This window comes from Aulonocara sp. 'chitande type north' Nkhata Bay, linkage group LG6 (genome assembly GCF_057382095.1).
Source record: "Aulonocara sp. 'chitande type north' Nkhata Bay isolate Kocher_YH1m ecotype deep benthic linkage group LG6, A_spYH_male_GT1.1, whole genome shotgun sequence".
NCBI lineage: Eukaryota > Metazoa > Chordata > Actinopteri > Cichliformes > Cichlidae > Aulonocara > Aulonocara sp. 'chitande type north' Nkhata Bay.
In genome coordinates, this window is record NC_141349.1 from 43,398,452 (window position 1) to 43,412,462 (window position 14,011).

Consider the following 14,011-nt stretch of genomic DNA (forward strand, 5'->3'; position numbering starts at 1 on the left):
AGAACCACACGGGGGGACCTGGTGAATGACCTGCAGAGAGCTGGGACCAAAGTAACAAAGGTCACCATCAGTAACACACTACAACGGCAGGGAATCAAATCCCACAGTGCCAGACGTGTTCCGCTGCTGAAGCCAGTGCATGTCCAGGCCCGTCTGAAGTTTGCCAGAGAGCACATGGATGATACAGCAGAGGATTGGGAGAATGTCATGTGGTCAGATGAAACCAAAGTAGAACTTTTTGGTATAAACTCAACTCGTCGTGTTTGGAGGACGAAGAATACTGAGTTGCATCCCAAGAACACCATACCTACTGTGAAGCATGGGGGTGGAAACATCATGCTATGGGGCTGTTTTTCTGCCAAGGGGACAGGACGACTGATCCGTGTTAAGGACAGAATGAATGGGGCCATGTATCGTGAGATTTTGAGCCAAAACCTCCTTCCATCAGTAAGAACTTTGAAGATGAAACGAGGCTGGGTCTTCCAACATGACAATGATCCAAAACACACCGCCCGGGCAACAAAGGAGTGGCTCCATAAGAAGCATTTGAAAGTCCTGGAGTGGCCTAGCCAGTCTCCAGACCTCAACCCCATAGAAAATCTGTGGCGGGAGTTGAAAGTCCGTGTTGCTCGGCGACAGCCCCAAAACATCACTGCTCTCGAGAAGATCTGCATGGAGGAATGGGCCAAAATACCAGCTACTGTGTGTGCAAACCTGGTAAAGACCTATAGTAAACGTTTGACCTCTGTTATTGCCAACAAAGGTTATGTTACAAAGTATTGAGTTGTATTTTTGTTATTGACCAAATACTTATTTTCCACCCTGATTTACGAATAAATTCTTTACAAATCCTACCATGTGGATTCATGGATTTTTTTTTCACATTCTGTCTCTCACAGTTGAAGTGTACCTCTGGTGCAAATTACTGACCTCTGTCATCATTTTAGGTGGGGGAACTTGCACAATCAGTGGCTGACTAAATACTTTTTTGCCCCACTGTATTATAACTGAAGTAATGTTGTTAAGTCCTTAAAGTCATATTCTTTTATTGTCATGACTGTATTTGAAGCTGTTTTTATTTTTGTATGATACCTGAGTTATATGGAATACGGCTGAAGTAAACTAAAGCCTAAAATTATTTAGTCAGTCATTTGTTTAATAGTAATTTAACATTATATAATTCACATATAAAACTATGAATTGTGATTTTAAATGGTTTAAAAGCAGGTAGAATAGCATATGTAGGCAAGTATATTTCTCCTTTTTTTTTTTTTTTTTTTATCAAGAAGCAAAGACGAAAAGGGGAAATAAAGAAACGGGGCAGGGTTCAGTGGTTGAATCATCCGTCCCCACCAATGCCAAAACCAAATCTACACCCTTGATTGGAATCACCATGTTAAGTATTATTCACACATATATCATCGGTTTATGCCATCTGTTGGTGTGCACTGCTTGTAGCGAGGTTTAATAATTAGGACCGATGTGTAACTTTAATCACATTATGGCCGACTGTGACACAGCAAAGCTGGCCCACCTGAAGATGGCGCCTGGCCCGACCCCTGACCTGCACCTGTTGTTTTTAGCTGGATGACAAGGGGAAAGTTACCCATCAGCTGCAGGAGGGGTTATGGAGGGACGGAGGTGACATCATGGCTCTTTTCTCTCTGTGTTTAAGGCTCTACACCCGGGCTTTGCTCAGCTTGCTTTGCTGTGTGTTGTAATGTTTCAGTGTTCATGTGATTCTGTTTATTCTGTTTCAATAACTCTGCTGTTTCCACAGGATCTTTTTGAGTGATTTGATTGTAATTGGCTGGATCTCCACACCGCTGGCTGGAGGAGGTTACCATGTTGGCTTTCAAATCTGGGAGCCGACAGTTTGTATGACAGAGTTTCTGTGGAGTGACCCGTGAATAGGAAACCTGCAGCATCTTTACACTGAGTCATATGAACAGCAGGAAAAATACATACAGACATTTAGCAAGAGAATTACAAAGCAGACAGCAAGCAAAGCAAAACCCCGGGGTGTACAGCCTTAAGCACAGACAGCAGAGCAACACAGAGATGGACAGAGAGCAACAGCAGAGGGGAAAAAAGAGCTGGGGGTGTCCTCTGGTCCCCTAATATATAAGGACCAGTATCCCCGCCCCCTGCTGCTGGGTAACTTTCCCACCCATCCAAACACAGCTGCAGGGGTCAGGTAGCGGCCAAGGTCTTGGCCAGAGGCCAGTCAGGACTCTGACTACCCCCTGCTCTGGCTTATCACAAGAGGTCATGACACGGTCAAACATCACACATTAATCCTAATTATTTAATCTTATACAGCAAGTGGCACAATCTTATAACATATAATCTTATAACTACATAGGTTACATGCTTTCTCATATATAAAAACACTTCAGTGTGGTTCAAAGTGTGTGTGTGTGTGTGTGTGATTATATCGTATGATATTTTATTGTGATGTGTTCAGGATCTCTGTTACAATGTTACTGTTTTGGTTGTGCTGCATGAAAGACGTTGAGTGAGTATTAGGGGAGGTTAGTTACCGGAGCTGGAGAGTGAGTTATTCAGGTGAACTCTCAACAGCATCAACTGCCCTGTTACTGTGCCACCCTAATAAACCTCGGTGAAGCAAAATGTCTTGCGCTTAAGACTCTACATGAAAGTTAAAATATATATGTTCAGTTCACATAGATATATAGTGTATATAGTTACATAGTTATACATATCACACAAAAATCCACCACAAAGCTGTGACATGTTTTGATGCAGCTTATTAAGCTTTAATCAGAGACAGTATCAGAGGCTATAAATGGATTACACTCTACACACACTGTTTGTGTTTCAGTTCACACAATCAGAGGCGCCGACAGTATCGTGGACCAGAATGACCAGAGTGCACGATGCAGCTGTGATTTCAGGAGCACATGTTAATCTTGCTGTGACGAACACACACATTTAAAAGTTAAACACGGATGCAGGAAAACGATGCAAAGCACGGGTTACATTTTCTGTTTTTCTTTTTCCCTCTCTGGTTAATTCTGATGATTTTCTCTCATCACTCCTCTCTGCATGTTACTCTTCCGCTTGGTCTTATTCTCTTTCTCCCCTTTGTTGCCAAGCAGTTTTAATACATTTATCTGCAACAGCACCATTGGTATTGCAGATAAGACACTTCATGTCATTCATATTTTGCTGCCTGTAGCATCGGAATATATGCTTTAGACCATTTGACTTTTTATCTTCCTCCTTTGTCCCTTCTTCTGCGATTGCGTACCCAAGCCTCTCAAGTGATCCACGCAGTTCATTCACACGATTATTATTATTATCATCAGGTCTAAATACATCTGAAAACACAACAACATAATTCTTCCAGTTCCTTATCGCTGGTATTTTACTGAGAATATTCCGAGTATTCCCTGGGTTGGTACATGTGTCATCACATGGGGAGTCACGGACGTAGAAAACCATCAGATCATCTTTGGAGTTTTTCCTAATTTTGTCGTTTTCTTTGAAATAGTCCAGGGTTCGGGACTCAGCATGAGCAGCCTGAGCAAACAGGATTTCATTTTCACAATTAAATTTTTTAATATCAGCCCATGTGTTTATCTTTCCACGGCATCTTGCATCCAAGACATTCTTCCACTGTACACGTCCATTAGGACACTGATATTGAACATTAGGCCATCTCAGCACTGTGGCTGCCACCACTCTGTTACCTATGTATACGTCACAGTTTAGAATCTTCGTCTTCACAGCTTCACCATCATCATCAGTGACTTTGTTCATATCAAACTTGCCCTCATTGCGTGGGACGCTCACGGCCACACTGAACATGGGAAACTGTCTGTCGAAGTAAACAGAGAATATTCACCTGTAAAACATTTTCTTTATAACGTGCAGATTAAAGTATCCAGAGTATTAAACCAGCCAAAGTGAGTTCAGTCTCATTTTGCTGAGGAAACCAGTCTATTTCTTTTTTTGGATTTTTTTAAGCCCTGAAATTGAGAACAACTTAAACATCCAGTTACAAATAACAGTGAGTATGTAATGCTGCATTTGTTCTTTCAGTCTCTGCTTCTACATGTAGCTCTAATGATCTCTGTTTCTGCCACGTTACTATAAAGCACACTGTAAGTACTGTGCTGCAGATTAAAGTGACCTTTGTTACTGACCTGTTGTTGTTTGCACCGTAGCTAGGTGTGTACCTGCCAAAAGACACACACACAGGTTCTGATGTTGATTTCACTTGGAAAGATTTACATGAAACCACAACAATGTTGGTTTGTTTCCCTGAGAGTTTGTGAAAGGACAGAGGGGCTGATCTGTGTTAGAGTCCAGTGTGATACACTTTTAATAGCATATTTGTCACATGTTACTCTGTATGCTCAGTTTGTTTGTTAAAAACAGCTGCTGTAACGTCATCATCATCAGTTTTTCTTCTGAATTTCACAGAAAGTTCACTCACTCCTTTAGAATTTCTTGAACAATTGGTGCGAGCTGGTTTTGGTCAATAACAGTCTCACAGTTTCTAACAGTCATCAAAACAAGGACGGCTACAGAAACCCAGTAAGGAGCAGCCATCTGAGTGGGTTTAACAAGGATGGAAAAATTAGATGAGTGAATATATAACAGTGTCCAAATATCTGCAGACTATTCTCCAAAACTCACCGTATTTCACCAGCTTATCAGCTCCTCTCTTTCAGGAGGTGTTTGTCTAAAAATTCAAGTGTCTGTAACAAAAAACATTTCACAGTCTGCAGGATGTCAGGACTAAATGAGAGTTTTAGGCTCAGTTTCACAGACATGAGTTTGGTCTTAGTCTGAACATTTTTTCAGTGCAGATTTTCACTGAACTTTTGTTTTACTCTAGAATGACTCTGAAAAAAAAAACTGTCTGCCTGTTTTCTATGTTTACTGTTGTTAAATTTACTCATCACTTTGAGATGATGAAAAAAAAAATCATTCTCTCTGTGGTTTATTCTAAGTTGCAATCAATATTGTGCCAGTTTAAACCTTTGTTACCTGCAGTGGTGGAGAAAGGTCTGAGGGATGCTGGAGGCTCTGTTCAGGACGAGATGCTGCTGCAGTGGATGCAGCTACAAGGAGAAGACACCTTTATAGAGGGCAGGCTGATGATGGCCAAACCCTCTGAATGGCTTCATGCCCTTATTTGAACATGTCTTTAAGCCATGGGTGTGGGAGGAAGACACACCCACACCCACACACATACAGAGACTTGTGTTTCAGGATAACTTTTAGCAGTGGGAGCTGCACTGCTGACAGCCTCATGTCACTCAAAGCAGCACAGCTTTAAAGCTTAACACACTTTAACACTCTCACCCCAACAGTCACCCTGCTCTCGGTTATTTGTCTCAAATGAAAGCAGAGGTTTCTGAAAACAAGCAGGAAGCAGATGAGCAAAGACGTTGTGATCATAAATCTGTTGCGACATTCTCAGTTGTGCGAGCTGTAACCTTCTTAGTCATTACCAGATAAAGATGAAGACTTCTGCTTGGTGGATGACTAGTTCTTCTGGTCATCATGCATCTTGAAATAAAGAAAAACAACAAATTGTGACTGGGGCACAAGCTTATGTATTACTTTTTCATAAAACTGTCATGATGCTGTTACAGACTCAATCTTATAAACCAGGCCATCCTAAAGACCAAAACAGGGTCAGAATAATCATCGTTATGGAGTGAAAAACGTTTGAGTCTTGATGATGACAAAAGCATCCAATAAAGAGTCATTTGTGTGCAGCTGGTGACACAGTAAAAATCCTGACTGCCTACACATAACCCAAAAGTTGATTCTGTTCAGTGGGAGAAACGTTTCGTCGCTCATCCAGGTGACTTCTTCAGTCTCAGCTGACTGCAGGTTTCCAACCTTATAAACAGCACATTTGACTGGAACCAGCCCAGTGATGGAACAATGGCTGGGAGGTCAGGTTATGATCATTAATATGCAAATTGTCATGACCACTGATCAATGGCCATGAGTACCAGTCACACAGAGAGTTGGGGGAATGGCTGCAATCATAGCACTGTAAGATGGTGACAGATGTACCCTTAATGATAATGATAATAATAATATTTTAAGTAATAATATTTTTTTCCTCTTTGTAAGGTGACCTTGGGTTTTAGAAAGGCACCCTATTATGATGATGATTATTATCAAATGATAGAATAATTAGAACAGGCCTCACCCACCCTTGAAACTGCTTGTCAGATACTTTTGAACCTCTCAAATAGAGGGGACTGTCCTAAACAGGTAATGTAGTATTTTTGAATAAAGCTGAAAGTCCACACCTCACATCTTTACTGTGTGGTGAAAACATGGTGTAATTCTACACCACATAAACTACACGGGTAGTGAGTCTGAGAGCTTTAATGTTATGAAAATCCTACAACATGTAACATTTACCCCAAACCAGTACCACTCAGTAAAAATCCACTCAGGTCTGTCCTTTGTTGAACTTGGTCTATTGGAAATGTCCCTGCAGTGTGTAAACTCAGTTGTTCTAAATCTTGCTCACATTTTCAACAAACTAGTAAAACTTAAATTATTAAACTCATCATTGTGACGCGAGTAATGACCGTAGACATTTGACCATAAAGCAGAAACAACAGTTCACCTCAAAAGCAGAAGTCTGAAGTGTTACCTTGAAAAACTTAAGAAGTGCACTAAAGAAACTCACCAACACTAACACAACACATAGTTTATCATCTTCCTGTTTCCAGGTGACAATGAGCGACAGCACACGAGTAACACTAACGAGTAAGTGTGTAACACTCAGTGTTGGTCAAGTTACTTAAAAATAGTAAATAGTTACTAATTACTGATTACTTCTCCAAGAAAGCAATCCAATTACTTTACTGATTACTTATTTTCAAAAGTAACTAGTTGCTTCATTACTTTGTATTTTTTTTTAAATATGATACACAACCTGAATATGTAATGAAGCAACAGACCTTTCAGCCCCATTCTATTTTTTCTGCTTAATCATCAAATGAAATGTAATCAAATGAAAAAATCTCTTTTTAAAATTGTTTTATTAGCTTTAATCTTTTAACTTACTGCACATTGCATTAGGCAACAATTATATTATATGCAACAGTCTTTGACTTGAAGAAATGTGTTTAACATTTAAACCTATTTCCTGCATAATCCAGCATATAAAATAAAATCATGTTTTGTGTTTGCACTCTTTCAAATAGATGCAAATACAACACAGCAGAAAAGAATTAAAATCATAGATCTGTCTAATCTATTGTCACCTGTTTAGCAGGAGTGGGGCGGGTGGAGGTTTGCCCACAGCGGTCATGTCAGTGGGAGGATCCGGGGTTTCTCTGTGAATGTCACATTCCCGTGGCAGCGTGCTCGCTGCTTGGTCAGAAGTTTAGGATTTTTTTCGCTGTAAAAAGAAGTTTCAGACACTTTTTACAGAATCAAACTCAAAGTAATGTGAGTACTTCCACACTTTAAACGATGCATGGTCGTACTCTCTCCATCACGCCATGTTATCCATTGTTGATCTGCACACGTCTGTTGCTGCCATGGACGTTGCACACTCGTACGTCATTGTCATGAGACGCTCTCACAAACAACATCACAGTTTAGTAACGCAATAAAAAAGTAACAGTAATCTAATTACTTTTTTGCAATAGTAATCCCTTACTTCACTTGTTACTTGAAAAAAGTATGTGCCAGCAGACATGTTAGCCCAAGCATCTACAATCCATTGGCAAATTGTGGCGTAACTCGCCCGGCGCTGCCTTCCACTCTTAGTGAAACTGTGGTCTCCACCGGTCATCCATCGCTCCCAGGCCGCTCGCAGCCTTACTTTGAACGGGCGGTTCACACCGATGTCCAGCGGTTGGAGTTCCTTTGTCAGGCCTCCCGGAATGACAGCAAGCTCACAGTTCATTTGTTTCACTAGTTTTTTTCACATCGGCTGTGAGATGGGCACACTACCGTGCTGGTCCCCTTCTTCTCCACAGTGTGACTCACCGGGATGTCAAAAGTGAGCGGGACCTCGTCCATGTTTGTGATGTGGCTGGGCTGGATGTTTTTGTCGCCGATGTGTTTGCTGCAGTAGGAGCGGAAGATGGCCAGCTTTTCCTTATAATCCGCTGGAAGTTGCTGCGCTACCGTAGTCCTGGTCCGGATGGAAAAATGGCACCGTTTCATAAAACGAAAGCACCAAGACGGACATCCTTGGAAATGTTCAATGTTCATCTCTTCAGCTAGTGAAACTGCTTTTAATCAAATCAAATCAAATCAAATCAAATCACTTTTATTGTCACATCACATGTGCAGGCACACTGGCACAGCACATGCGAGTGAAATTCTTGTGTGCGAGCCCCACAAGCAACAGAGATGTGCAAACACAACAACACAAACGAGCAAAATACAAGAATGGCCAACCTGAAACTAATAAATATATGTACAATATATAATAGTGTATGCATTTCTGGATGTGTATACTAAATATTTTCCTACGCGCGTGTGTGTGTGTGTGTGTGTGTGTGTGTGTGTGTGTATACACATTTTTACAAATTAAATAGTAAAAAAATAAATAAATAAATAAAATAAATAAATAAATAATAATAATAAAATATATAAAATATACAGAGTTGAATATGTGCAAAACAAGTGGCATTTATATACAGTGTGTAGTGCATAATGTTGAAGTTCCAGTAGTGAAGCTGAGGTGTCTATGACGTGTTCAGCAGTCTGATGGCCTGATGGAAAAAGCTGTCTCTCAGTCTGCTGGTAAGGGACCGGATGCTGCAGAACCTCCTTCCTGATGGAAGCAGTCTGAACAGTTTATGGCTGGGGTGACTGGAGTCCTTGATGATCCTTCCTGGTTTCCTCAGGCACCGCTTCCTGTAGATGTCTTGGAGGGAGGGAAGCTCACCTCCAATTATCCGTTCAGAGCACCACACTACTCGCTGGAGAGCTTTGCAGTTGTAAGCGGTGCTGTTGCCATACCAGGTGGTGATGCATCCAGTGAGGATGCTCTCAATGGCACAGCGATAGAAGGTCCTGAGGATGCGGGGGCTCATGCCGAATCTTTTCAGTCTCCTGAGAAAGAAGAGGCGCTGCTGCGCCTTCTTCACTGTTTTGTTTGTGTGTACTGACCACGTAAGATCCTCAGCCAGATGTACTCCAAGGAACCGGAAGCTGCTCACTCTCTCCACAGCAGCGCCGTTGATGGTGATGGGGGTGTGTACTTCTCTGCACCTCCGGAAGTCCACTATCAACTCCTTTGTCTTTGCGACGTTGAGGGTGAGATGGTTGTCTTGACACCAGTGGGTCAGGGCGCTGACCTCCTCCCTGTAAGCCGTCTCATCACCGTTGGTGATAAGACCCACCACTGTAGTGTCGTCCGCAAACTTCACAATGATGTTGGAGCTGTTAGTGGCTGTGCAGTCGTAGGTGTAGAGTGAGTACAGGAGAGGGCTCAGTACACACCCCTGTGGAGCACCAGTGTTCAGTGTGATGGGGGATGAGGTGATGCTGCCCAGTCTGACCACTTGGCGTCTGTCAGACAGGAAGCTAAGGATCCAGCTGCAGAGGGAGCTGCTCAGTCCTAGATCCTGCAGTTTCCTGTCCAGCTTCGAGGGAACGATGGTATTGAATGCTGAGCTGTAATCTACAAACAGCATCCTCACATACGTGTCTCTCTTCTCCAGGTGTGACAGGGCAGTGTGTAGTGTCAGGGCTATGGCATCATCAGTGGACCTGTTGTGGCGGTATGCAAACTGTAGAGGGTCCAGTGAGTCGGGTAGTGCAGAGCGGATGAAGTCCCTGACCAGCTTCTCGAAGCATTTGCTTACGATGGGGGTCAGGGCTACAGGTCGCCAGTCGTTCAATGAGGAGATGGTGGAGGATTTGGGTACAGGGACGATGGTGGCCATTTTGAAGCAGGCTGGGACTACAGACAGAGAGAGGGAAAGGTTGAAGATGTGCGTGAACACTCCAGCCAGCTGAGCCGCGCATGACCTGAGGACGCGGCCGGGAATCCCGTCCGGACCAGTAGCTTTGCGTGCGTTCACCTTCCTGAAGCACTTCCGCACATCCTCCTCAGACACAGTGTGCGCACTGACGTCATCCGCGGTGCACACACTGTCCGGTCTCATGGTGTTCGCTGTGTCGAATCTAGCGTAGAATACGTTTAGATCCTCACACAGAGAGGCCGTGGTCTGCGGTGTGCTGGTTTTCCCTCTAAAGTCTGTGATCGTGTTTAGTCCCTGCCACATACTCCGAGGGTTGTCAAACTGTTGCTCCACCCTGTCCCTGTACTCACGTTTGGCTGCTTTGATCGTCTTCCGGAGTTGGTAATGTGCGTGTTTGTAGTCCGATGTGTTCGCGGAGGCAAAGGCGGTGCTCCGTGCCGCCAGTGCCGCGCGAACATCTCCGTTAATCCAGGGTTTTTGATTTGGGAAGGATTTGACTGTTCTGGATGGGACGACATCTTCCACGCATTTCCTGATAAATCCACAGACTGAGTCTGTGTATTCATCAATGTCTCTGGCGGCCACGTGAAACATTTCCCAGTCCGCGTGATCAAAACAGTCCCGCAGCGCAGACTCCGATTGGTCCGTCCAACAGTGCACCGCCCTCCGGGTTGGAGCTTCCTGTTTCAGCTTCTGCCTGTAGGCGGGCAGGAGCAGGATGGAGCAGTGATCTGATTGGCCGAATGGGGCGCGGGGGAGGGCTTTGTACGCATCCCGGAAAGAGGTGTAACAGTGGTCGAGTAGCCGGTTTCCACGTGTGTTGAAAAGGATGTGTTGATGGAGTTTTGGTGAGACTTTCTTCAGGTTTCCCTTATTAAAGTCTCCGGCTGTGATAAACGCTGCCTCTGGGTGTGCGGTTTCCTCGCTGTTGATCGCGCTGTACAGTTCCCTGAGTGCACGGTCAGTGTCGGCTTGTGGGGGAATGTAAACAGCCGTAATAATCACTGCTGTAAATTCCCTCGGTAGCCAGAATGGCCGGCACTTAATCATCAGGTACTCCAGGTCCGGTGAGCAGAAGGATTTGACCGGGTGCACGTTCGCATAATCACACCAGCTGTTGTTGATCATGAAACACACACCACCGCCTCTGCTTTTCCCAGTAAGATCCTGTGACCTGTCCGCGCGGTGCACAGAGAACCCCGGCAGTTGTATTGCGGAGTCCGGTACTTTGTCCGATAGCCAGGTTTCTGTGAGGCAGATCACGCAGCAGTCCCGCATCTCTCGCTGGAATGAGATCCGTGCCCGAAGCTCGCACAGCTTGTTCTCCAGAGACTGCACATTAGCCAGTAATAAACTGGGTAACGGTGGTCTGTAAGTGCGCCGTCTCAGTCGAACCAGAACGCCAGATCTTCTCCCTCTGCGTCGGCGTTTGCGGCCTCCAGGGCCAGAGAACAAAGGCGTCTCAGGTGAGATGAATGGGGGGTCTGCAAACGGAGCGTCCGTGTTGCAAAACTTGAACTCCGGAAAGTTATAAGAAAGACCGTCTTTTATGTCCAGTAAGGTTTGTCGGTCGTACACAAGGAGACAAGTGCTGCTCGTGAAAAAATAAAGGAAAAGTAAAATTAAACACAGAAGAAAGCCGTTGCTTGGGGGAGCTCGCGACGAGGCTGCCATACTCGGCGCCATCTTGTGCACATAGCCGAATGGTGACCGTCGAAACGCTTCTCCCGCTCGTTCTTTGCTCGATGATCCACCGCTCGAGTCTTTCCTCCAACTCGGGCCACCTCGCCTTATGTCCGCGGAAACTCAGCTGCGTTTTCTTGACCTGCCGGAGCTTGTTTTCCAGCTTCCTCCATTTGCGAACCATCGATTCGTTAATCTTAAATTCTCTCGCCGCTGCTCGATTTCCATGTTCCTCCGCGTAGCTGATGGCCTTCAGTTGAAACTGTGCTTCGTAAGCGTGTCTCTTTGCCATTTTCAGGGTTGTTAAAACAACGATGTCCTGCATAATGCACATACCTGTTCTTTTATACAGGTATGTGCGATTGTCCCGGTATATACGAGCAACGCCCACACTTCACCCTTTAACGTTCTCATGGTGTTCTCTACTACGTCCTCCTTACAACACATAGGGCGCACCGCACTTTTTGAAGAAAATCTAAGACTTTTAAGTGCGCCTTATGGTCGTGAAAATACGGTATGTTAAGCAAATAGTGCTGATTTGTTCACTGGACGGGATGGACATGTGTCGATATATGGCACTAGTGACTTGCTATACATGAGCAGTGCACGCTGAGATGGTGGGGTCTCCTCACCAATCAGGAGCCACAGCATCACAGCTGCTCCTTCACACAGTGCATGCACTCTTCTTCCTCCATATTCTCCTATTGACAGCAGACATAAAGAAAGGATGACTGCAAAGCCACTGGAGGCAAAGCACCTCTGAAGCAGCGACCAGAAGCCTCACTGCTACAGGCCCTGGCCCGTGGTTCTCTGAGAGGTCTGCTGTTAGCAGAAATCCTCCAAGCTGCTCATATGCAAACTGCTCCTAATGGGCCTGGTGTAAGAGATTACTCAGGACTTCAAGACCGACCAGCGCTTCCAGTGCTCCACCATCATGGCTCTGCAGGAGGCCAGCAAGACCAGGAGGCCTGGTCAGCCTCTTCGACAACACCAGCCACGCCAAGAGGGTCACCATTAGGGATGGGTATCGAAACCAGGTTCTTGTTGAGAACCGGTTCCCACTGTTTCAATTCCTTGGAAGTGTTTGCCATTTTTGCAAACGATTCCCTTATCGATTCCAGTCGCCTCGAACGACGTCACCACGTTGTGGAGCGTCATTTACCTGGCAGGAAACACGGCGCCTGAGCGGCTCAAACGCTCAAAAGTTTGGTTATACTTTACGAGAACGGATGACAACAGGACAACTTGCAGTACTTGCAAAGTAGATATTTCATTTAAGGGAGGAAACACTACGAATATGCAAAAGCATTTGCTCACAAAACACGCGATGACCTTAAATGAATGTCGTGTTTTTAATTCCGGACTCGTGAATCTCAACCCAGCAGCAGCGGTAACGTTTGCACGTCCTCTCCCGTTAATGCGGCAGGTAAATAATCAACTAACAGTGCATATTATGTTAGCGCGATCTGCCTTATTACAAACCTGCCATTACTGTGCATTTAGTGACCATGATGAGAGAGACAGAGTCTGGCTCAGATGCTGGCAGTTCTCGCTGCAGTCGGCCGGTAGCGTCTCCTTTCAGGCAGGATAGACGAATGTCACCGAGCAGAGACTCAGTTTGTTTATTTTTGTTTATTTATAAGGAACCCCATTAACTTCCACAACAGTGGTTGCTAGTCTTCCTGGGGCCCAAACAGTTTGTGGTCAAAGGCTTGCACCTGTTTGCCACAGCAGATGATTTTCAGTAAGTGAATGTGTTTAATTGTAGGCAGGGACATTACTGGATATTCTTGTGCAATTGCTGCAGAATAATTTATGTTATACTTTGTTATTGCTACAGAAGAATATTTATTTTATTATTTTACATTTACAATGTTTTTCCTGGGGACCCTGTGACACCCCATTGAAGAGCCGTAGGCTGGATCTCTTAAGATCTCACTGTTGGGTTTGTAAGGCCATGTTACTCCTAAATGTCTGTCTTGTTCAAAGAGAAGATATAAAACAAAGTTCTAAGCTAATCGACCTTAGTGTTCTCCTTTTTTAAAAAGAATCGATAAAGAATCGAATCATTAAATAGAATCGAAAATGGAATCGGAATCGTGAAAATCTTATCAATACCCATCCCTACACTTCACACACTAATGCTGCCAGCACGAGTCCTCTCTCTACTGTAGCCATTAGCTTAGCGGCTAGCTGACGCTTTTCTGCTAACAAGATGTCCGACTTTCCTGACTTCCGGCTGAGCAGGATGAATTCTGTGCATGCAGATTAAGGTCACATGATCAAGGTCAACAGCAAGTGTCTCTGGAAGTCCACTGCTGATTGGCCAAGTTACATGATAACAGTCTGCCTAAGAAAACACATGA

General features: G+C 44.4%; 1 protein-coding gene across 1 annotated transcript; it reads right to left on the minus strand.

The window, feature by feature from the left end:
* Window positions 1–2,794: 2,794 nt before the first annotated feature.
* LOC147328609 (uncharacterized) lies at window positions 2,795–5,092 on the minus strand. Its single transcript, XM_086297720.1, has 5 exons — window positions 5,023–5,092; window positions 4,669–4,730; window positions 4,466–4,581; window positions 4,173–4,205; window positions 2,795–3,844 (listed from the first exon to the last, which is right to left on the minus strand). Exons 3-5 carry the CDS (start codon window positions 4,579–4,581, stop codon window positions 3,091–3,093), a joined length of 903 nt encoding a protein of 300 aa, XP_086153846.1. The 5' UTR covers window positions 4,669–4,730; window positions 5,023–5,092; the 3' UTR covers window positions 2,795–3,090.
* Window positions 5,093–14,011: the final 8,919 nt, after the last annotated feature.